The sequence below is a fragment of the Olea europaea genome, chromosome 12 (assembly GCF_002742605.1).
Source record: "Olea europaea var. sylvestris chromosome 12, O_europaea_v1, whole genome shotgun sequence".
Classification (NCBI taxonomy): Eukaryota; Viridiplantae; Streptophyta; class Magnoliopsida; order Lamiales; family Oleaceae; genus Olea; species Olea europaea.
This window is the reverse complement of record NC_036248.1, coordinates 22,821,544-22,844,947: the sequence shown is the minus strand read 5'-3', so window position 1 is coordinate 22,844,947 and position 23,404 is coordinate 22,821,544. Positions and strand designations below refer to the sequence as shown.

Sequence of the window (23,404 nt, the reverse complement as noted above, 5' to 3'; positions counted from 1 at the left end):
TATATATATATATATATATATATATATATATATATATATATATAAAAAAAAGTATGGATATTTATCCAATTTACCTCATTCTTCTTTATAGTACAAGTACACTACTTCAGTAGATTTCACTTTATTTAGTTTAGGTTTAATCTGTAAAATAAAAAAAATAAAAATAAAATTCTAACTAGGAATATGGAGTCTTTATGTCGCGTTATCGAGGACCTCGTTTGAAAAAAATATGTCGCCGATGATCCTCTTTTCAATTCTGACTCTTGCACTCTAGTCGTTTTATTTCTTTCTGTTACTTCTAAAGTAGCTGTTTCAGCTTTAGTCACTTGAATTTTTGATATTCTTTTTTATTTCTTATCAAACGAATGACATCTTCTTCAGGAAATCCTAACTATTCTTAGCATGATATTGGGAAATATCATTACTATTACTCAAATAAGCATAAAATGTATGCTTGTATATTCGTCCATAGGTCAAATCACATATGTAATTATTGGAATAATTATTGGAGACTCAAATGATGGACATGCAAGCATGATAACTTTTATGTTGTTCTATATCTCCATGAATTTAGGAACTTTTTCTTGCATTGTATTAATTGGTCTATGTACCAGAACTGATCGTCCACTAGCAGGTTTTTTCAGAAAACTCTATTTTATTTTGGTGTGGATGGTAGGCAGGCCTATATTTCTTGGTTTTAATAGGACTCCTTGCAAGCGTTGTTTCTATCTACTATTATCTAAAAATAATCAAGCTAGGAGTTAAGTATAAATTTGACTGATGGTCCAGGGTATCAACATCTGAAATCTCATGACCTGGGAAAAGCCCATGTTTTTACTTATAACATATAATGCTACGAAAGGCTATGGAAAATCCATTATCTTTATTAGAAGCACATACACAAATGGAATTCGTTTCTCATACGTTACAAAATACATTTAATAAAATTACCTTGAGTAGAAAATTTTTACTAAACTATTTCATTTTATTTCTTGCTCCAATTTTTTGTCCGCCATCAAATCTCAGGGCTCAACCCTAGATAGGCGATCGAATCCACCAAGATGGAGTATGGTAGGGATAGAGGGAATTTCTAGTGGAGTAGTGAAATGCGTAGAGATTGGAAAGAACACGAACAGCGAAAGTAATCTGCTAGGCCGACACTGACACTGAAAGGTGATAGCTAGAGGAGCGACTTGTTCACTGTCTTTGATTCTATCTCATAGTACATATTTTGTTTTACTAGATTTGAAAGTCACCGTCAATACCTCGGTGTGGGTCCTGGATAATCCTTTGTTCTATAGTCCTGAGGCTAGAGTTAAGTTCTAAACTCCGTGTGATTTTTTGAAAGACAAAGACAAAGAAGTTTGATAAAGATGAGATCGGTTTAAAAGATCTAATATCAGTATTTTTAGGATTTGTTATTTCTTCTATGGGAACTTTAAAAAAATGGAAAAATAGGAAAGAAAAAAAGCCCCTTTGTTTTGGAAATTTAATTCTGCCCTCTAACATCCTTTCATAGAAAGGGTGAAATTAATTGATTATTTATTGGATCCGTTGAGGTAAAAGGCATAGAGGAACCAGACCAATCCATCTCGAACTTGGTGGTTAAACTCTACTGCAGTGACAATACTGTATTGGAGGTCCTAAGAAAAAATAGCTCGATGCCAGGATGATAAAAAGTTTAACACCTCTCTTGAGGATGGAATTGAATAGCTAATGCACTTGCGGTTAAGACAGGTCCTGCATCTACTACCTAATGTAATTATCCCATAGATGGTCTTAACAGTTACATCAAATCACGTTGGTTGAAGATGATCTTATGCGGCGTTCAGAACCAGCCTTGAAGTGAATGAATTAGAATTTTATTGTCTTTATAATATTGGTTTTATCATATTTATTTTAACAATAGATTAGAAAAATTCATAAAGAAAAAAAAAGAAGAAATAAAGGAAAATTTTGATGAATCGGGCCTTCTAATGAGGAATAAGGAAGGACACATTTACTGATAGAAAGTGGTATCAACCACCCATTGCATAGGTTCAAGCACACCTGTTACAATTTTCATCACCCAATAACCAATTTTGTCCCAAGGTAAGGAATAACCACTTATGCCAAAAGATGTAGTCAATACCCCCAGAATAATCGGACCCTTTTTTTCTAATCCTTTGAGAAAAAGATTCATTCTCTTCATAAAAAATAGAAAGTAGAACCAATAAAGATTTCTTTTTCGATTCATCCCTGGCCTTCTCCCGTCAATTCTTTTGTGTTTTATTCTTGCTAATGTACTCCCCAGATGGGATTCTTAACCTGTTAGCTACAGCCTTGCAAGGGTCGATATGTAAAGCGCATAGTATCCATCGTTTACTGAGCTATCTAATCTTATTCGCTCTAGCTTTTGTCTCTTAGTGTCAGGGTTTTCGAGAGTAGTTCATCCTTTCCAAATGTAGCATACAACTCTATGTTGTACTGCGTTCTCCAAGTGTACTTGTTCCCCCTTCTTCCTTACCCTGTGAGTCTTTGAGAAATAACTTTGATGAGAAGCAAAAAGAAGGCGTTAAGAGACCTACCGTCCCATTTTGGGTATTTACTATTGGGATAACAATATAAATATTGCCACTTTCAATCTTCTTATTCGCCCAGAGTTCGCTTCCAAAAATACAGCCATCCCTATCCCACATGTCAATCCCACGAGCCTCTTATCCATTCTCATTGAATCATAGCAGCCATCATAGTATTTTTTAACTCCTCTGATATGAAGGGTAGCAATTTGATCATTTATCCATTTGGGTCTAATAGATTCTAGGAACCAAGAAATGGAAGGATGAAGTCCTATGGATTCACAAAGATTCTTTGATTAGAAACAAAAAAGGAGAGAAATTGAAATCGTTCTGATGATTCAATAATAATATTACTTCAATTCAAAGTTGTTAGTTACTTCGACTGGATGAATCCTACCAATAGCCCCTATTAATAGATAAGAACACATTCCAGCCAATTCCCAAAAAATATAAATTTGTACTAGGCTTTTTCTTCATATACCTTACCTAGACCTATCGAAGCACAAAGGGGGTGGTCTTTTTTTCTTTTTTTTTTTTTGTATTCAATCAAGAGAAATCCCTCTAATAAAATAAAAGAAATATACCAGAGCATATGGTTAGATCTAGTATGGATCATACATGGACGGTAGTTGGAGTAAGCGGCTTTCCAGGTAGCCATATCATCCGGATTGCCTACTGGCTACGTGGGAGGATTGGCCCTAATAGGATGTGGATAGGCTAACAAAAAGACAGAATTAGGAGTTCATTAGGAATTTTTACCTTTATTTGGAAGCTACTTATTTCGTATGAGCTTGTAGTTTGAGAGGCAAAGGGTATCCCTCTTCTCGTACCCTTGAATCCATGAGTACTCATTGAGGACCAAGAAACCACTCGACCTTGTATTCTCTCCCTTTTTTCAAAAGAAAAAAGAAAGAAAGAAGGAACTCTGAACTGAAATAAATAATTGTTTCGATGGAACCTTCTCTTCTACATAGATTGGCTGTAGATAGAAAAATAAGCCATGTGGTTTACTCTTCCTTTTCGAAATTCGAAGAAGTGCCCGTGGTCCTTCTGTCAATTGTTAAATCAATTATTTCTTCAGAATACTAAAACAAAGATTACCATGCTATTTTAGTAATCTATGTGTCCATATCCTACTACGAAACTATCGAGAAATACGATAAGTTGACCCGAAATTATAATGTTCTATTTGAAGCTCATCCAGGAGTGTTAGAAGTGCCCGAAGAAAGCCAACCGTATTGTCGTCGCTTGTTAATCTGGAGTTTTCCATCTCCTTTCTAGTTGCAGACTCGTTCTCTGGCAATCCTCAACCTAAAGATGGTTTTGTGTTTATTACTAGTTCTTCCTCTTGAGTTGAGACCCATTATTCAAATAGATGGGGGTAAACTAATGAGCTCGGATAGTTTCAGTGCCAACTAATTTGGTTGAGTTGGGTTATAGGTCTTATGCTTCGAGTTGAGGCAATCCAAAGGTAAGAATGATTTGGTTTGTTCTTGTTCATTTCTATTGCAACAAGATTGACTTTACCGAGATTGAAAATGGACCAGCCAAAAGCGAGAGAATCCCATCCTTCTCTTTCCTTTTTTCTCTCCATGTCGCCACACGGGGACATGGGCATGTAAAAAAGGGGATCTTATCAACTTGTTCCGACCTAGGATAATAAGCTCATGAGATGCTTGAGTTTCTTATGAAACTATTATGGGAGCATAACAAATCAAAGGCCGGATTATGATCAACAAAAGCCAAAAGGCACAATGGATTCTTTCTATAGGCGACTTGCTTGGAAGTGGACTTAATTGTCTTCCTTTTGCTGAATTTGCCCTCTGAGCCAATCCATTATCCTTTCCTTTCCATGCGGGGGTTGTGTGCTTTCCAGCCACCCAAGTAAAACTCGAAGGTTAGTCAATCGGAAAGGTCTGGACATGTCATCAAAGTAATAAGTCGATCACTGCCTGCATTTTTCTTCGTGTCCGTCTGTATCGCAAAGCTGGTCAACACCAGCTGTAATGGCACGTATATCCCAAAAAATGTATAGTTTTTTCTCCAAAAATGACTTCACAGATTGGGAAAAAAGAGCAGTAATGGGTAGGGATGTTAAGATTTGAACTCGTGACATTTTGTACACAAAACAAATGCGCTATCACTAAAACCTCTCAGAAACCCTTCCGCTTGCCGATCTTGAGTTTCTACTCGAAGCGTCTCAACATTTATTTTTGTAGCCCGATCCAAATGTAATTAGATTTCTCAATACTGACTACTACCCGGACCAAGGCGAAAATGGGTATTCGTAGTATTGGTTTCGATTTTTTAAGATGTATAAGAACATTTTAAATTTATTTCATATAATAATATAAAATAACATAATAAGTAGTGGACAAACAAAAAACACAAAAAGAAGAAATTTTCCACACAAGGAAAGGCACTTGCCATTCGTTGGTTATTAACGGCATCCCAAAAACGTCTGGGTGAATTTATTACAACCTTCTTTTTGATGTCAAAGACCAAAAGCTATGCACAAATTCTGATCAATAGAGACAGAGTCTGATGGTTCAACCAACGCTTCTAAGGAGAGAAAGGCAAGCAAGAAAGCAGGCAAAGTACCAATCTTAGCTCGGGCATGCCAAAATCCACCTTTCCCTTGGACAACCAATCAAACTAATATGGCTTAGCATTCACTTGAGAAGCTAGTCACCAGAAAGAAGCAATGAGGGAATGAAGCTGTCTACGAAGCAAAGCTCAAGTAACTAACTGGATAATACATTATCATTATATTGAGTTAGAGTATAGTAGTTGTAGTTAAAAGTTACATCTTGCTATATGCCCAATAATGGCTCTCCTTACAACATCTCTAATTTGTCCAAATTGTGTTTTCCTAATGATATTATAAAATACAAATTGAGACAGAACTAATCACTATTGATTTTTTTAATCGCCAGTAGCCCTATCCACGATGATATCAATGTGTTGCGGTGGAAAGTAATCTTATAGGAAAGCCTTATTAAGGTCTCGAAAATAAAGCTCATGCATAAGGATAATAGATTACCTAGTAGAAAAGATTGAAAAATCATCCCAAACATCCCTTATTTCTTTTCTATTGGAACTATCCTTCATCCTTTCTGAAGTTTCGATGGAAAGATTCCTCTACCAACGCAGTTACTCCATTTGTTAGAACAACTTCCATTGAGTCTTTGTACCTATCAAATTCTTTTTCTTTTCCACAGAGACTAGGAGATTGGATCTAGCCATAAGAAGAATGCATGGTATAAATAAATGAGGAAAAATAAAACCTAGGAGAAAACAAAAAGAAGAGGATTTTACATCATCAAAAAAGAAGGAAAAAGATCAAAACTGCAACCCAATCACCGACCGCGAAGACTTCGAATGATAGACCAAGGTAGTGATTGCGACAAAAGAAAATGAAGTAAAATCCATGGACTGACCCCATTATCTCCACCCCGTAAAGAGGATGTACAATACGGTCTAACCAGTCTTAGCAGACAGTGAGCGAACAGAAAGTACCTATTCTTGTCATTGGTGCTGCTCCGAATTTCAAAGATGAAAAGAGGTATGAAATTCCTACCAATTCCGGTGCTAGCTTTTATCCTCCACTTTTTAACTGAAAGCCAGTGTAAAAAGCCTATTTTGGCTAGCAAATTTTTCGCAGTAGCAGGATCACTATAACTGACTCCATAGAGCTTGTCGTTAGTGGAAGGTTTAAGATAGAAGAAAGACTTTTCTCAGGACAAATGCCACAGATGGAGCTCTTACTGTTCTAGGCCAGGCTGCCTTCCAAACAGGTACTAGCCAATTCATGGGTATACCATGAAGTTACAAAGGTTGTACCTGTGAACCAACCTCCTTCGTCCGCACGAGAGACTTCTATGCTACTTGAGAATAACAGCTTTGTTATGAAAGAAAGCGACAGATAGCCTCCTTAAAAAGTTAAGTCTCACTCCCTAGTTACTAGAGCTCGAGGTGCAAAGCTACTCGAAAGTGAAAGGCATATCAAAGAATGACTCTGGTTATCAAATGATTGAACATCCAGAAGAAATTTACTTACGATACTTAGTTGACACTCATTAACTATTGTTCATGTTGAAATGAATCAAGATTGATAAGAAGTTGATTAATGATGCTTGAACATGTACTTGTTTTGGGAAAAAAAGCCACTTCTTTTCTTTTTGTCCAAGTCACTTCTTTTTTGTCCAAGTCACTTCATTTATGTTGCTTGAATATTTTATATTCAATTGAATATAATATATAACTAGCATTTTTGTTTTCAAATCAAATAAATCATTAGTTATCTATAATTAATGAGTACCATTTTACAACTCCAACTCCTCCAAATAGTCCGATTTTTCCCCCACGACGATAAGGGCTAAAAGATCTACTACTTTTAATTCCCATTCATCTACTTCTATCAATGTGGAGAGAAAAAAAAGTCTGTACTCAGCTACCCCGGAAAACAACTATCCCAAAAAAAAGTCTCTCATGCTTTTATCCTTCGGATACTGCATAGGATCTATAACCGTGAGAGTCATAATATTCCCTTGAACTAGAAGGACTTATGGTCAATTCAAAGGGATTTGTTGAATGGCTCCTATGAGTTCTCTCCTTTAAAAAAGGTAGTGAAAGTCACTTTTCCCTTGGGTGCTATCATATAGCTTTGCGTCGGCTAAGTTCATGAGTCGGAGATAAACGAACTTGAACCGTTGACATCTACCACAAAAAGGCTATTAAAGCATCTACCCTATGGCTTTATGGGGCTTGATAATATCACAAAATTTTAAGTAATTCATCCATTTATACTTATTAAGTAATCTTATATTTTGATATAGTTTGCAAATGGATGGATACAATGGAATTCAGGAGAAACGGAGTGAAAAAAGATCAAAATGGAAGCAAGTGAAAGTTTAGAGACCAAGTTTCAAATAATTCAAAGATGATATGGGGCAATGGAATGATGATTTGACAATCCTAGGGGTCAATTGGTTGCAATTAGAAGTCATAAGAAGTGAAATATGACCATTACATTTTTACAAATCGATTTTTAACCGCAGTTAGAGATTGTGATCCATTTTCCCCCCAATAAACTTTCGAATTTGGAAAGATCTATTTCTAGAAAAATATATCCCTTTTTGACAGCTTTCCAATGTACTTTGAATTGTCTTAATCGGACATCGGAAGAGAAAGTTATGGCCAAAATAATGAAAGTTGTTGGCGCGAATTTTCTGGTTTCCTAATTCCGTTCAACCGCATATGGAAACAAATCTTCTACACCATATATAAGCCCTAATTCTTATCTACGACCTAGAGAATGCCCCATACACTTTTCTCTCATCTTTGGCACAAAAAATTCCATGGAGGACTAACAATCTTGGTGAAGCCACGAAGGAACTCAATCTGTTTTGGTGACTTCAACATCCTTTAATTCATGTAGTCTAGTATTTTCATCGATAAACAATTCTAGGATTTAAATTTCCATATCTTGAATGTGATTTGACATTGGTTTAATATTTATTAGATTTTTCATGATTTAGTCATGCTTTTTCTATCGAACAATTGAAATATTTGTTGAATTTCAATTTCAATTTCTATTAATTAATGTTATTGGTGTGATTTTTTACTGCCTTATGCTTGATGTATATGGTCGCTTTTGAATTTGATTTCAATAATTAAATGTGGAAATGTGTTTTAGAAATTTAATAATTACAATTATTGTTAAATTGAATTGGTGCTTAAAGTTATATTTTCCAATTAGAGAGTTAAGTTTAACATCTTTAATTGAGTTATAAGCATGAACTGATAATGTTGAATGATCCAAACCAAATGAGAGAATTTTGGCGCTTCACTACTTCACCCATTGATATTTAAATTTCATTCCTATCAATAAATAAATCCCACCACACATTTCGAGAGAACATTCACCCCTTGGATTCTTTGAGTGATTTTCCATCTCCATGTGGAATCGACATCCCAAAACTGTACTACCACTACCATGTTATTCTCTGGGCGTAATCAGGGCTTGAGAGAGAAAGAACTTCCCTAATTTCACTCCCTAAAGCCTAACCAGCCAGAGCAAAACTCTATGTGGTCGCCTGCGTTTGTGACGTTATCCTCACCTTCCTCCGGCTTATCGCTGACAGTCTGTTCAAGAAAACTCAAGGATGATAAATGGAATAGAAAGCAACAATCTAAAGTATTAATCCAATTCAAAAATTATGTTTCACAATTTCATAATCCAACTTTTCACTTTCTAAGTAACTCATGGATAGAAAAGAGAAGGCACTGAAGTTCAGTTCATGAGACCGCAGTGGAATGGAGCGGCCGTGACACTGCCCCTCATTTTGCTCCTCAGCCTACGGGGTATTAGCAGCTATTCTAGCTATTGTTCCTCTTCCAAGGGCAGGTTTTTAGGCATTAGTCACCCGTTCGCCACTGGAATCACGTCCTGTCGTAACCGACTAGGGGTATTCATCATGGACGGAGAGAGAATCTGAATGGTTGCTTCACTAAAGATGATCACACACCGACCCGAGCTTTGATGGTTTGTTTAAAATGAATTCTTGTTTTAACTAAACAGTTATAGATGACCTGACAATTTCTTGAGTTCGCATTTACATTTCCTACTCTGTCTTGTATGGCTTGTAGGGCATTTATATGTAGCAAGAAGCTTTGTTCAATCAATCTCATAGGGATAATGATTTCTTGTGAGCCATGAAACAAATAGTCCAAGTCGTAAGTACGAACCACTCAATGGATAATCTCAAGCCAATAAGCTACGACTAAGGTTATAGTGCGAGATTAGTTCAATTTGAATAATTAAATAGTCTATTAAAAGAAAAAAAAATCCATGGTAACAAAGACCCCCCTCCCATGATGGGATAGGCTTTGAGATAGACATGGACAGAAAAGGTTGTACCTCAAAGAAAGTAGCTAGCCCATTGTTGACCTCTTGCCAATTGATTCTGAGTAACTTTATCGAGATCCGAAGGAAATTGTGCAAAAGCTCCTCTTTCTGGACAACAATAAAAAGAGACCCACCAACAGTTAAATAATTAGTAAATTTTTTAGAGATATTTCTATAATTAGTCAAAAGGAACTCAGAATTGGCTAGTATTGGCCTTTCTTCCTTGTCTAAAACCCTAATTTCTTTACTCAAGAATCAGATTCATAGTTATGGTTCATTTACAATAACATCTAACTGAAATCAAAAGGATTCAAAAAAGACTCTTACAAATAAAAAAGTTACAATGCATATGAGATAAAAAAAAAAAAAAAAAACGTTATGGAAATCGATGAGAACCCTGTGAATCAAATATTGTAATCATTCACATGGTTCTCACCGATTCAAATTCATTTTTTACTTAAGAGAAGAAGAAAATGCCTTCTTTTTTTCACTATGCAATGAACAATTAAAAAAATCATAGGATTTTTCTTTTTCTTTTTTAATCATCAAAACTATCTATAAAAAGAATTTGATAGAATAACTTTGACATTGTCAACTAATAGTGAAAAAATAAAATTCGGGTACATACCAATACTTGAAATCCCAAGACCGACTAACTAAGAGGGGGTGAATTAGTAATCTAAGTCTTTTTTGAAAATAAATGCAAATTTAAGCAATTACCAAGTAAAATAATATGTAAGCAAGATAATACAAGAAAGATAATAAATAGAAGGGAATAGAAGGTGTAAACGATGTGATATAGAGGTTCGATCCCAAAACTATCTATGTCCCCCATTACCAAGCCCTCCATCACGAGCAAGGTCTTTTTCACCATTGTTGATTAACTAATAGTACAATCCAACTCTTACAACGCTTTCAGTTGTTTACTACTGATGAGCACTAATTTTTTAACAATGTTGAGCTTTCCCGGACCTAAACACGACTCACAATCCAAAACTAAGAAAAACAAAATTACAAATGAAAGCTCATCTCTTAATAAATAATATGAACACAATTAAGTATTAAGAGAGAAGTAGGTACAACACTTTAATAAATTACAAAGAGTATAGTTTAAGTGTTAGTTGAAAAACTTTAACTGAGATAAATGATTTTTGCAAGTTTAGATCACTCAAAACAATTTTCAAGAATTAAATTATTTGATCTTTTAAAGATTGAAAACTAAGATAGATAATATCAATAAATGCCACTCTTAAATGCTCAAGAATTGTTGTTTCAAATATGCAAGAAGAGGTGGTATTTTTAACTTTCAAATGGCTAACTAAGGTAGTAAAGATCAATAAATGGCACTCTTAAATGCTCAATAATTGTTGTTTCAATTATGAAAGAAGTGGTATTTATAACTCTCAAACCGCTAAAAATCTGTCGGTCCGAACATTGGATCCGGACGTCCGGTTGGGATCTGGACGCCTGGATGGGCAGAACTTCTTTTTGCCTATCCGGACTTTTTCTTTCGTGATGAATTTTCTCTATGTAGGTATTTGAAGGATTTTGTATAGATAAGTATTTTTGTAAATATTTAATCTTGAAATCGAAATACTTATTTTTTGAAAATAATTTTTATACAAGTATTGTTTTGTGTTGTGAGAAAGTTTTCGTGCATAAAAATTCTTTTGAATTATAGTCGATGCGAAATATTGAAGTGTTTTACCTTTAAATTTGAGTTCAAAATGGATCTATATCGAATGTCTTGAATTTGATGATCAATCTCTTCTCTAATGTGATTTTTGACGCGAAGGCTAGATTTCCATTTTAAAATTTGTCAATTGCCAATTTGCTTTCATGTTGATCATCAAGCGCCAAAATCTTTTGTCACTATACATGATTCTTGATCTCGATTCTTGTATCTTCATTCTTAGTTGATCACTATCAATACTAAAATTCAATTTGTTAGAAATAAATGCAATTTATTTGTGATAATCAAAACGAAAAGTCAACCATTAGGTCAACAATTTTCCACTTTTTGATTATGACAAAAAAGATGATTTGCAATATAGATATTAAACAAATTGAATTGGTACAAAATAACAAGGAACATAAATTTTGAATATTGGAAGTATATTCCCATATATTCTCCCTATTGTTTTTACTTAAGTTCCCCGTGTCAATATGCATACAAAATTTTATATGTTCTTCTATACAATGTTTCCCCGTTTTGCATAATCATCTACTTATCTTTCTTCTTTTGGTATAAGAAAAAGAAATAATAGAACAAAAGATTCTTATAAAGATGTCAACCATAGGAACTTCAATACATAATGTGCTAAGCAGTCAAATAATATGAAAGTGCGAAAACAGAATTTTATAGTTTGATAATAAAGTAACATCCGACAAATGAAAATGTATTAAGAAACTAGGGTGCCAAAGGCGATGGTGGAAGCGGGAATTGAGATGGATGGGATATGCTGGAGCTTGGAATGTAAGAGGTGGGAGCTGGAGCTGGAGCTAGAGCTGGAGCTTCAGGCTCATCCTCGATCTCTTCTTTGGCTTCTTTTTCGAAAGCAAGAGTAGATGGACCCGAGGTAGGGTCAAAACCTTTTGTATGCGCTACCTATTGACCATGGTCTTTTCTGATTTTCATGTGTTTAGTGTTTGGATGTTTATGATATCGATGGGTCGAAATGTGAAAGTCTCATCATCCAAGGAAACGCCAAAATATTTAAAAAATTTTGGTGAGAAGCATCTCGTATGGCCAAGTTTTGACATAACATGATGAATGAACGAAATTTATGATACCTAATACAATAGTGGGAAAATCTAAATTTCGATCGACAAGAAAAGAATTGAGAATAAAAAGATTGAATGAGCTAACTTCATCACTGTGACTTTTTCTAGGTAAGATGATATGTTAATGATGTTATGTAGTACCTTGCATGGAAGAGTCAATTGATTTGCACGAAGTTTTGTTATATTTTCAAAATCCTTTCCAGTAACACAACGACAAGTTTCGATAGGATTATAACCTTTGAATGTAGGATGTACTTTGTGAAGAAAAAATTGTATGTCAAATGGCTCAAGGTTTAAAATATCACGAATGAGTGTTTTAGTGATGACAATGCGTTTATTTTTAAGTAAATATGAAATGCTATCTGAACGAAGATTTGTAAACATGTTTTTATAAAAATCCTTCATGAGTCATGGATATGCATGTTCTAATGCTGCAACAGAGACCCAACCCATATTTTCAAAAGATTTTTCCATATGAAATGCAGGAGCTTCAACCATAAAGTCGGCAAAATCAACATTTTTACCTATTAAAATTGGGATTTATCAAAAGGATTGACTGGTACCTCAGGTTCCAAATCTATATCTTCTTCGGAAGAAAACGGATGAGATCGTCTAATGGATTGCTTTACACGTTTCCCAACCCTTTTGCTATGTTGAGATCCCAACATATTTGAATTTTGTGAAGTGTCAAAGAGGCGAGAAACTAGGGCTTAATTTAAAGAAAATGAGGGATTTTGAAAGGAAAAAAAGCCAATTGAGAGGTGTTAATCACGTGGGTATGTGGATTTGATGAAGGATTGAAGCTTCTATAGCAATTTGTGTTGGATTTTGAATGTTTGTAGGGAGAAAAAGTGAAGAAAAAATGGAAGATGAAATGGACAAATACACATTTAAAAACTGGAATTACGTACATTTGGATGTCCGATTCATGATCCGGACATCCGAATTGACAGAGTTAAACTCTTTGTCAAATTGGACCATTGTGTCCGGATGCACTTAGACTTGTCCAGATGTTTTTTTAAAATATATGGTGACACACAAATAAAAGACCATATTTGCAAAAACAATTTTTTTCTGCTTCATTTTCATTGATAATTCCTAAACCTCTTCGAATAGGAGAAAATTGATCATGCGCTAGAGGTTTAGTGAAGATATCGGCTAATTGGTCCTCGATTTTTATAAATTCTAACATGATATCTCCCTTTTATACGTGATCTTTGAAAAAGTGGTGTCGAATTTTAATATGCTTAATTCGTGAATGCAAGATGGGATTCTTGACAAGTTGATAGCACTAGTATTATCACACATAATAGGCACATAATCATAAGATAAGTGATAATCACAAAGATTTTGTTTCATCCAAAGTGCTTGGATAGAATAAATTGCGGCAGAAATGTATTCCACCTCGACAGTAGATAAAGCAACGAAATTTTGTTTCTTGCTAGACCAAGACACAACTGCAAAGTCTAGAAAGTGACAATTTTCGATAGTACTTTTTCGTTCAATATTACATCCGGCCCTATTGATATCCGAATAACTAATTAGATCAATGTGAGTCTCCTTTGGATACCAAAGTCCTAAGGTTCTAGTTTCACTAAGATATCGAAAATTTTCTTTTACTGCATGTAAATGTGATTCCTTAGGATTAGATTGAAACCTGGCACATAAGCATACACTAAAGATAATTTCGGGTCAACTAGCAGTCAAATAAAGAAGGCATCCAATCATATCTCGATATTTTGTGACGTCAACTGGAGTGCCATGCTCATCTTTGTCAAACTTTAGCGACGTGCTAATGGGTATGTTCATAGGCTTTAGGTCATGCATATCAAATCTTTTAAGTATGTCTAATATGTACTTATATTGATTTATGAAATTACGGTCTTTTGTTTGTTTAATTTGAAGACCAACGGAGAATTTTAATTCTCCCATCATGCTCATTTTAAATTCTTTACTTATACAATTTGAAAATTCTTCACAAAGACAGATGTTTGTGGCACCAAAAATAATATTGTCAGCATAAATTTGAACAATAAGCATATCTTTCTTATGAGTTTTTACAAAAAAATTGTAGTATCCACTTTTCCAATTGAAAAACCATTTGAAAGAAGAAATTTGCTCAAACGTTCGTACCAAGCTCTTGGAGCTTGTTTCGAATCCTAAAAAGCTTTTCTAAATTTAAATACATGATCCGGATACTTATAATCTTTAAAATCGGAAGGTTGCTCAACAAAAATTTCCTCTTGAATAAATCCATTTGGAAATACACTTTTAACATCCATTCGATAAAGTGTAAAATCTTTACAACATGTAAATGCAAGGAGCATGTGAATGGATTCTAGTCTAGCTACGGGTGCAAATCTTTCTTCAAAATCGATACTTTCTTCGTGATTGTAACCTTAGGCCACTATTCTAGTCTTGTTACGCACAATTATTCTATTTTCATCTATTTTGTTTCTAAAAACCCATTTAATATTAAAGATGGTTTGATGGTTTGGTTTAGAGACTAAGTTCCAAATATGATTTCTTTCAAATTGATTTAATTCTTCATACATCGCTAGAATCCAAAACTCATCAAACTCAGCTTTTTTAAAATCTTTAGGTTCGATTTGAGAAATAAATGCACAACTACCGAGATAATTTTCATAAGAGGTTCTAGTAGCGACACCTTTCGATGGATTAAGTATAATAAGCTTTTTAGGATGAGATGGAACAAACTTCTATTCTTTTGGTAGTGGGGGATCACTTTGTGCCTCGCTTTGTTTTTTCATTCTCTTGAGCATTTGATTCCTCCTTTTGTTCTTCATTTGGTACCTCCTTACTTTGGTCTGAAATCTTCATTTGATAAAATGGAGGTTCCAAACTTATATCGTCATCACTACCTTTCTCTGAAATAAAATAGTCAGTTTCATCAAAAATAACATGCATGGATTCTTCAACGATTAGAGTTCATTTGTTAAAATCTCTATATGCTCTGCTAGATGATTAGAATCCCAAAAAAATTCCTACAACGGATTTTGAATCGAATTTTCCCAAATTGTCTTTTGTATTCAAAATAAAACATTTACATCCAAAATTTTTGAAATAACTAATATTTGGAATCCTATTTTTCCAAAGTTCATAAGGAGTTTTAGTTTTATTTTTGCTTGCTAAAACTCTATTGACGATGTAGCAAGCGGTGTTAACGGCCTCGGCCCAAATATATTTTGGTAAATTATTTTCATTTAGGTCCGAGCCATTTCTTGCAATGTACGATTCTTGCTTTCTATTGCACCATTTTGTTGAGGAGTTCTAGGAGCTGAGAAATTATGTTCATATCCATGTTTATTACAAAAGTCATCAAAACCGACATTATCGAATTCTCCACCATAGTCACTTCTAATAGTTGTAATAGAATAACCTTTTTCATTTCAACTTTCTTACAAAAGTGTCTAAAAGCTTTTAAGGCTACTTCTTTCAAACTTAAAAATATAACCCAAGCGAATCTTGAGAAATTGTTGACTATAACAAAAGCATAATGTTTATCCATGTGGAGAAGTTGTAATGTATTTGTATTTGAAGCATAAAGTTTAGGCTTGAAGGAAATTTTCACTTGTTTTCCAATTTCACGTGTATCACAAAGTTTATCTCTTTCAAATCTTAAATTTAGTAAACCTTTTACAAAACAATTTTTTGAAATTTTTGAAAGAAGATCCATGTTAACATATCTTAATCTTCCATACCATAGCTATGATTCTTCTTTCATGCTAAGTAAACAAATTTCATTATTTTCAAATTCAATGTTTATGATATAAAGCATCCTTAATAAGGCATTTGGAATAATCAAATTTTATATTATAACACTTATCACATAATTGACTAATACTTAATAAATTATGTTTAAAGTTATCAACTAGTAAAACATTTTCAATTGAGGGGGATGAGTGATTATCTATGTTTCCCATATCGATAATTTTACCTTTAGAATTATCTCCGAAGGTTACGTGACCTCCATTATTCTTTTTAAAGTTCGATAGCAAGGATCGATCTCTGGTTATATGCTTCGAACAACCGCTATCCAAGAACCATTTGCTTCTTTTTTTCTTCGGTACCTACAAGAATAACTCAAGTTTTGATTTTGGTACCCATACGAACTTGGGTCCTTGGTAGTTAGTTTTTGTGGATTCTCGATCCAGTTATACTTTTTTTCGAAATAGAGCTTCTTTTTAGCTAGGCAATTAAAGGCTACATGTCCACTTTTGTTAGAAAAACTATATGTAGTTTTGAAACTTCAACAAACATATTTTTGAAGGATTTTTGTTTTAAAGAGGGTTTATATCCAATTCATCTTTTATCAAAAATACATTTTTGACTTCCGAGCATTAAATCAAAAATTTTCTTTCCCTCGGTGAATTTATGAATGATTTTCATCAAATCCTCCACTTTTTCTTGTAAGGAAATATTTTCCTTAATAAGTAATTCATGATCAACATTTTCTTTGCTTTTCCAAAATTTTCTTAAATTCATCCTTTAACAAAGAAGTATTATTTTTAAGAATAAAATGACTCAAGGTAAGTTTTTCAAGAATTTTCAAGCATTTCATCATATGAATTTGATAACTAGGAACATTTTTCATTCAGACTTACCTCATCTTCGATAGCCACGAAACACATGTTGTCAACTTCGTCTTGGCTATCGTTCTCATTTTGTTCCTCATCATCACTATCATCCCATGAAACTTGAAGTGCCTTTTTCTTGAAATTTTTCTTTTTGTTTGGGCAATTAGTTCCTTTATAATCGGGCTTATCACAATCATAGCAAATAATTTTCTTTCTTTTTTTTCGCCCTTTTCCTCATTCTTTTGAAATATTTAATTATTACGAAGACCTCTCCATTTTTTGATGAGAAGAACTAAGTCGTCAAACTCTTCATCCCTCATATTTTCATTTGAAGTTCCTTCATCAATTTTCGATTTTAGGGCAATTTATTGTTTGGGAAGCTCTTTTGATTCTTCCTTGCTTTTTCTTATTATCTCCTTGACCTTGGCATTATTGAGTTCATAGGTCATTAATGTACCTTAAAGCTCCTCCAAAAAATATGTATTTATATTTTTGGTATTCTCGATCAACATCCTCAACGGGCTCCATTCATTCAACAAGGACCTAAGCATTTTGCTAACAAGTTTATCATTAGTAAATTTACGATCAAATCCTTTAAGACCATTTACAATATCAATGAAACATGTAATCATATCACCAATAGGCTCACCTTGTTTCATTAAAAAAATTTCAATTCTTTAACCAACAAATTTATTTTTGTTTCCTTAACCTTACTTGTGCCAACATGAGTGACTTCAAGGACATGCCAAATATCATATGCTTATTCACATGTGCTTATTTGATTAAATTCATTTATATCTAGTGCACAATAAAGTAAATTCTTAGCCTTGGCATTTAAAGATAATTTTCTCTTGTCTTCTTCATCATATTCTTCCTTGGATTTAGGAATAGTTTGATATGATTTACCATCTATTTTAATAGTCTTGATCGGAACATATGGACCGTATTCAATAACTTCCCAAATATTATAATCAATTGATTGAACATATATCATCATCCTAGCCTTCCAATAATTATAGGTCCCGTTTGGTAGCTATTTTTTTCAAAATGCATTTTTCTCTCTCTTCTTTTCAACTACACATTCTTTATTGAAATAATATTACACGTAAATAAAAAAAATTTCCTTATTTCCCAACCACACATTCTTTATTAAAATAATATTACACGTAAATAAAAAACTTTTCCTTATTTCCCAATCACACATTTCACATCAATTTACTATTCTAAAATGTATCTTTACATAAAGATGCCTATCAAACACCCCCATAGTTTGTGCCATCGAAGAAAATAGGTCGGTATGTGCAATGCCCCTTAAGATTTTGAAAAACTTGGTTAGCCATTACTCAAGATTGTAAAATCTTTTAGAAATGAGTGCCAAACTTTGATACCAATTGAAATCCTGAGACCAATTAACCAAGATGAGGGTGAATTTGTTACTAAATCTTTTTTGAAAATAAATGCAAATTTAAGCAATTACCAAATAAAATAATATGCAAGCAAGATAACACAAGAAAGATAACAAGTAGAAGGGAATAGAAGGCGCAAACAATGTGAAATGGAGGTTCGATTAAAACTACGATCTACGTCTCTCGTTATCAAGCTCTTCCTCACGAGCAATGCCTTTTTACTATTTTGAATTGACTTATGGTGCAATCCAACACTTATAACGCTTTCGGTGACTTACAACCAAGAAGCAACGATCCTTTTTACAATGTTGAGTTTTTTGTGACCTCAACATGACCCACATTCCAAAATAAGAAAAACAAAATTAAAGTAAAAGCTTCTCTCTTAATAAATGATATAAACACAATTAAGTATCAAGAGAGAAGTAAGTACAACACTTTAATAAATTGCAAAAGAGCATAACTCAAGTGTTGGTTGAAAAACTTTAATTGAGATAAATGATTTTTGCAAGTTTAGATCACTCAAAAAGTTTTTTGGGAATTAAATGATTTGATCTTTTAAAGATTGAAAACTAAGGTAAAAAAGATAGAAAACTTTGTTAAGGATGGCAACTAGGCTGAGTCAAGTGGCCTTCCTCGGCGATGTTCCTTTGAGGATTTTAAAAAGGTTACGTTTAATTATATTTCATTTGTTAACATTTTTTATTTTTAAAATACAATTTAAATTGAAATCATAAATATAAAATAAAACAAAAAGATTCGAATTGGGGACCATGGTTCCCATCTTTATGTCTTTTACTATTTGAGGCGAGACAATACACTGCAGGTTCAAAGGGAGAAATTTTCATTTCTAGACTTCATTCTTTAGGTACAATGGTACATTATGAACATGGACTCAATAAAACCTTTGAGAATCCATTGTAGCAATATCACTAAAGCCTGTTGATTTCACCAATGGAATTAGTCGTTTGTTTCAGGTCTATGGACCACCGTAATAACCCTCGATAGTCACTAAGGCTCTTAAAGTAGAAGACGAAAACATTCGAGTATCTTTACATTCAATATCTAGCAGGTGGGATGTTTACCAACTGAGCAAACTCTCTAATCCTCTACGGTTCACCGAACAATGTCTCAATAATTTACCAATGAGACAAGGATTCATTTGTGATTCCATCTTCATAATCATCTCACGAGACACGAATTAATGGGAAAGATGATTCATAAGGCACAAGATTCGCACACAACCTTGTGACTTCTCATGAATTCATTGTGCAACTAGCCTAGAAAGGTATATAAAAACAAACTCTACGTGACAAGAAATCTTGGCATCTATGGAGAATATTTTTTTTCCTCCTGAGCCCTAGACAGAATTGAGAGAAAACTACTTAGGGGTGGAACCAGAAAATGATGGTAGGATGGGCTGAAATTTAAAAAATTTAGAATGAATTCACGTTACAAAAAGCTAAACTCATATGACATTCATGGCAAAGAGTGTGCAACACTCAATGAAATAGAAGAACTCTAGATGTTTCACTATAAGATGTCCCACTAGAACTTTTTATACATTAAAAAATATAAACTAACTGAACCATGATCGAGATAAGCAAATGATATATATCCACCAATGAAAAATTAAAAAATGCTCTGGTTCATTTCTCTCGTCATATTCGTTTTTCTCTTGATTTTGAAAAAATCACTCATATGATATTTTTTCTAATTCAAGATATTTTGTTGATTTGTGCCTCTTAGAATTGCTACTTTTTATCTCATTTGACAAGTATTCGACCGATCTTTTGAGAGTGTTTGATGTCGTTCCTTGGTTGATGGAAAGTTGAAACTTTTTTTTGAAGCCCATGTTGAAGTTCCTTTTTACTAGACATCGGATGTCCTTTTTGTACTCACACAATGCTCTCCTCATCTCAATAGTCAATATCGGTTTTTTCATCCCTTTCAAATGAGATGCCATTTATAGGTGTAAGAAGTATTACAAAGTTAGTTAGAAAAATTTTGAGTCTAAGACTAAAGTTGATGACGATTATATTTATACAGATGATAATCAATGCGTTGCATGTAACATCTCGAAACATTTGATCTTCTACAAAATTAAATTTTGAAAGACTTGATCTCTATGGAGTTGTTTAGTATTTTGTGTATGTGATGATTTGATGTACACATTTAATTCTTGGCATACTATGTTTGTGCATACTAACTTCTATGTGCATCGAATGTAAAATTCTTTTTAAACTAATACTTTTATGAGGAAATTACTTGAAATGTCCACTTTCACATGTCCATTTGTAAAGATGTCCACTTTCATAAATCATTGCAAAAATGTCTATTTTGAAATATTTTGGACCAAAATACCCCTGTGAACAATTTATAATTCCACACAAAGATAAGAAATGAACATTTTTGCAAAAAAATTATTGGTCAATAAATTTTTAACATATAACCTGTCATATTTATTTCAAAAGTGCACATATTAAATCACAATTAATACTATTTTTCTCATTGACACAGAAAGATCGAGAATTACATTTCAAGTGTAGAGAAATGTCATATTCGGAATGAAACGTCATTCTAGATATTTAAAATGTCGAGAACAACTTTTGAAATGTTAAGAATATTTAATATTGTGATTTGATATGTGTACTTTTAAAATATAAACGGAAATTAAATATTGAGAATGGCATTTAAAATTTTGAAATGTCGATAATATCATTTTAATGTAGCTTCTCATGGAAGCTACTTCTCGAAATCCGCAACAAATTGAAAAAATAAATAAATTGCTTCTTTTTTTTCATTAAGGGTAAAATAGACAATTTAGTATTAAATTTAAAATGTGGACATTTTTCGATTGACACCGATGAAATTAGACATTTTTGAAAATATCCCTACTTTTATTTTGATTTGATTTTTGTAACTAGATTTGATAAACAAATGATTTTAAATAATTAGAAGAAATACATTGAAAGAATTTCATTTTCAGGGAGCCTACCAATTTGTCTTGTTGACGCACGCGAAAAAAAATAATAATAATAAAAATTATTTGTCTCCTCGTCGGATTCTCCAAAATTCCCCAAATCTACCGTTCAAATCGCTCTCTAAATTGATCGAATCGAAGGAAGAAAGCAATGGAGAATTCGGGCAGCTCTGTGTCTTATTGCGAGAAGATGGACGGCGTGGCTCGGTGGTTCGGGACGAGCGTGGCTGCGGCGTTCTTCGCCTCCCTTGACCGTTGCTCCTGCGTCAACCTCGCCACTAACGATACAGACGATGAGGACGAGGAAGAGGCCAAGGACCGCCCTCTCATGCTCGCCACCCTCAACCCTATCAGCTCCACCTCATCCTCCGCCGCCATTTCTAAAGTCAACAATCCTCCTTCCTCCGTCGAGAAACTCCCCGTCTGATCATGATCCTCCATCTGTCGATGATCGGTAAAATGTTTTATATACCCATTTATATGTATGATAACAGTGTATATGTGGCTACTGAATTTGTGTATCACGCTTCTAAAATTGAATGGATTATCAGTAAGTTTGAGATGTTGAGTTTCAATTGATCGTTTGGTCCTTATGAGAAATAGGGCATTTTAATGTGACTGCGCAAGGAAAGTTTTAGTTTTGCTTTTGTGGTGGAATTTTTGTCAGCTTATGTTGTTGTTGCTCGATATCTTGTTCATACAAGTATTCTCATATATTACATGTCTTTTTTTATGGTTGTATATAAACAACCAATTGTATCAGGAGATTTAGGAGGAGCTTTTAAGGGGAGAATGATTTTTAGGATTTACATGTAAAATTGTAACAGATCTATTAGTAGGTGCAGCTATTGTAACAGATCTATTAGTAGGTGCAGCTAAGTGTAAGCTTGGCTTATGGGTATATAAGCATTTTTGACACTCCCTTTACTAAAGGGTGAGTTCCACCACCATATACTTGTAACATAGACCATGCACTCTCCTAATAATGACCTTTGTTTCTAAAGTAGAAAACTGGCTACATGAAATCACACAACTGGAAATATTGGTCATTGTAGACATCGATCCTAAAAAAAATGTAACGGTTGTATTGAGTCCCTACTTACTCATCACTAAGTTAAAATTTAGCTTGTAAGCATTTAAGCTAACGTGGCATGCTCTCATCAGAAGCTAATGGTGAGTTTACTCAATGTGCTTGTAACATACATGTACTGATCATTGGGAAAAAATATTTGAAATTGAAGGTGTTTTATGTCATTGTAGACCTAATTTATTTTCAGAGTATATAAGATATGTTATGAGATGGTGAAACTTGAGTTGCATTGTGACATTATATAAATAGAGAGTATCAATGTGATAAGCCTCCAAATCAGGTAAACTTATTCTAGAAGGACCAAGAAGATTGAGGAGGAGTCGCAGCAACAGAATTCTGGTAGCAAGGCAGGCTGATGTGGACATGCAGAGGAAGTAGGAAGGAATGAGGAGGCAAAACTTAGAGAGTAGAAATGTGGTAGAGGAGAGTATTAATCCTTTCAAACTGCTAATTGTTATTACTTTTATTGCTATGATTTTCCCTTATTTCAATCAAATAAATTGTTTTCGTAATTCTCTTAGATCCTTTCCAATTACAGTTTAAATCCTATTAGTATCAAGGCACGTTTATCCTAATGGCCCAGATTAAGATAGAGAGCAGGGTAGAATTAATGGAGAAGGAAAAAGAGGGATTGAAATTAGAGATGCTGAGCTCCTGGATTGGAGCAACATGTGGAACACCTTACATTGAGCATGGCAAAGATGTAGTAATTAATGGAAGAAACCCAAAAGAATATGACCGTTTTGATTCTACCTAAGGCAGCAATGAGCAAGGTATTGGAAGGAGATGGATTGGAAAGTGTTATGGAAGGGACCACCTCCTAGTGTCCACCGGGGACCCTTGATGAATCAATGAGCTCAAGACACAGGAAAATGTCTGGAAAGAACAGGGGAGGCTAGCAGTGGGGGAATTACAGTCGCTTTCGATCAAAATAGAGATGGTAGTGATTGGCAGCAAGTTTGGAAGCTCGAGATGCCTGTGTTTAGCGGAGATAAACTAGATTGGTGGTTGTGTAGGATAGAGAGAAATTTCTCAATGAATCAGCTGTCGAAGGTAGAAAAAGTAGAAGCCATTGTAT

The 23,404-nt window shown here is 33.9% G+C and overlaps 1 protein-coding gene and 1 pseudogene across 1 annotated transcript; both read left to right on the top strand.

The window, feature by feature from the left end:
* Positions 1–781, top strand: part of LOC111406796 — a 9,244-nt pseudogene extending 8,463 nt beyond the window's left edge.
* A 20,464-nt stretch (positions 782–21,245) lies between these two features.
* On the top strand, positions 21,246–21,849 carry LOC111406109. Its single transcript, XM_023035324.1, has one exon. It carries the CDS (start codon positions 21,388–21,390, stop codon positions 21,661–21,663), a length of 276 nt encoding a protein of 91 aa, XP_022891092.1. The 5' UTR covers positions 21,246–21,387; the 3' UTR covers positions 21,664–21,849.
* The last annotated feature ends 1,555 nt before the right edge of the window (positions 21,850–23,404 follow it).

Coding starts and splice junctions, on each gene's coding strand:
- LOC111406109 (XM_023035324.1), top strand. CDS start 21,388: ATGGAGAATTCGGGCAGCTCTGTGTCTTATTGCGAGAAGATGGACGGC.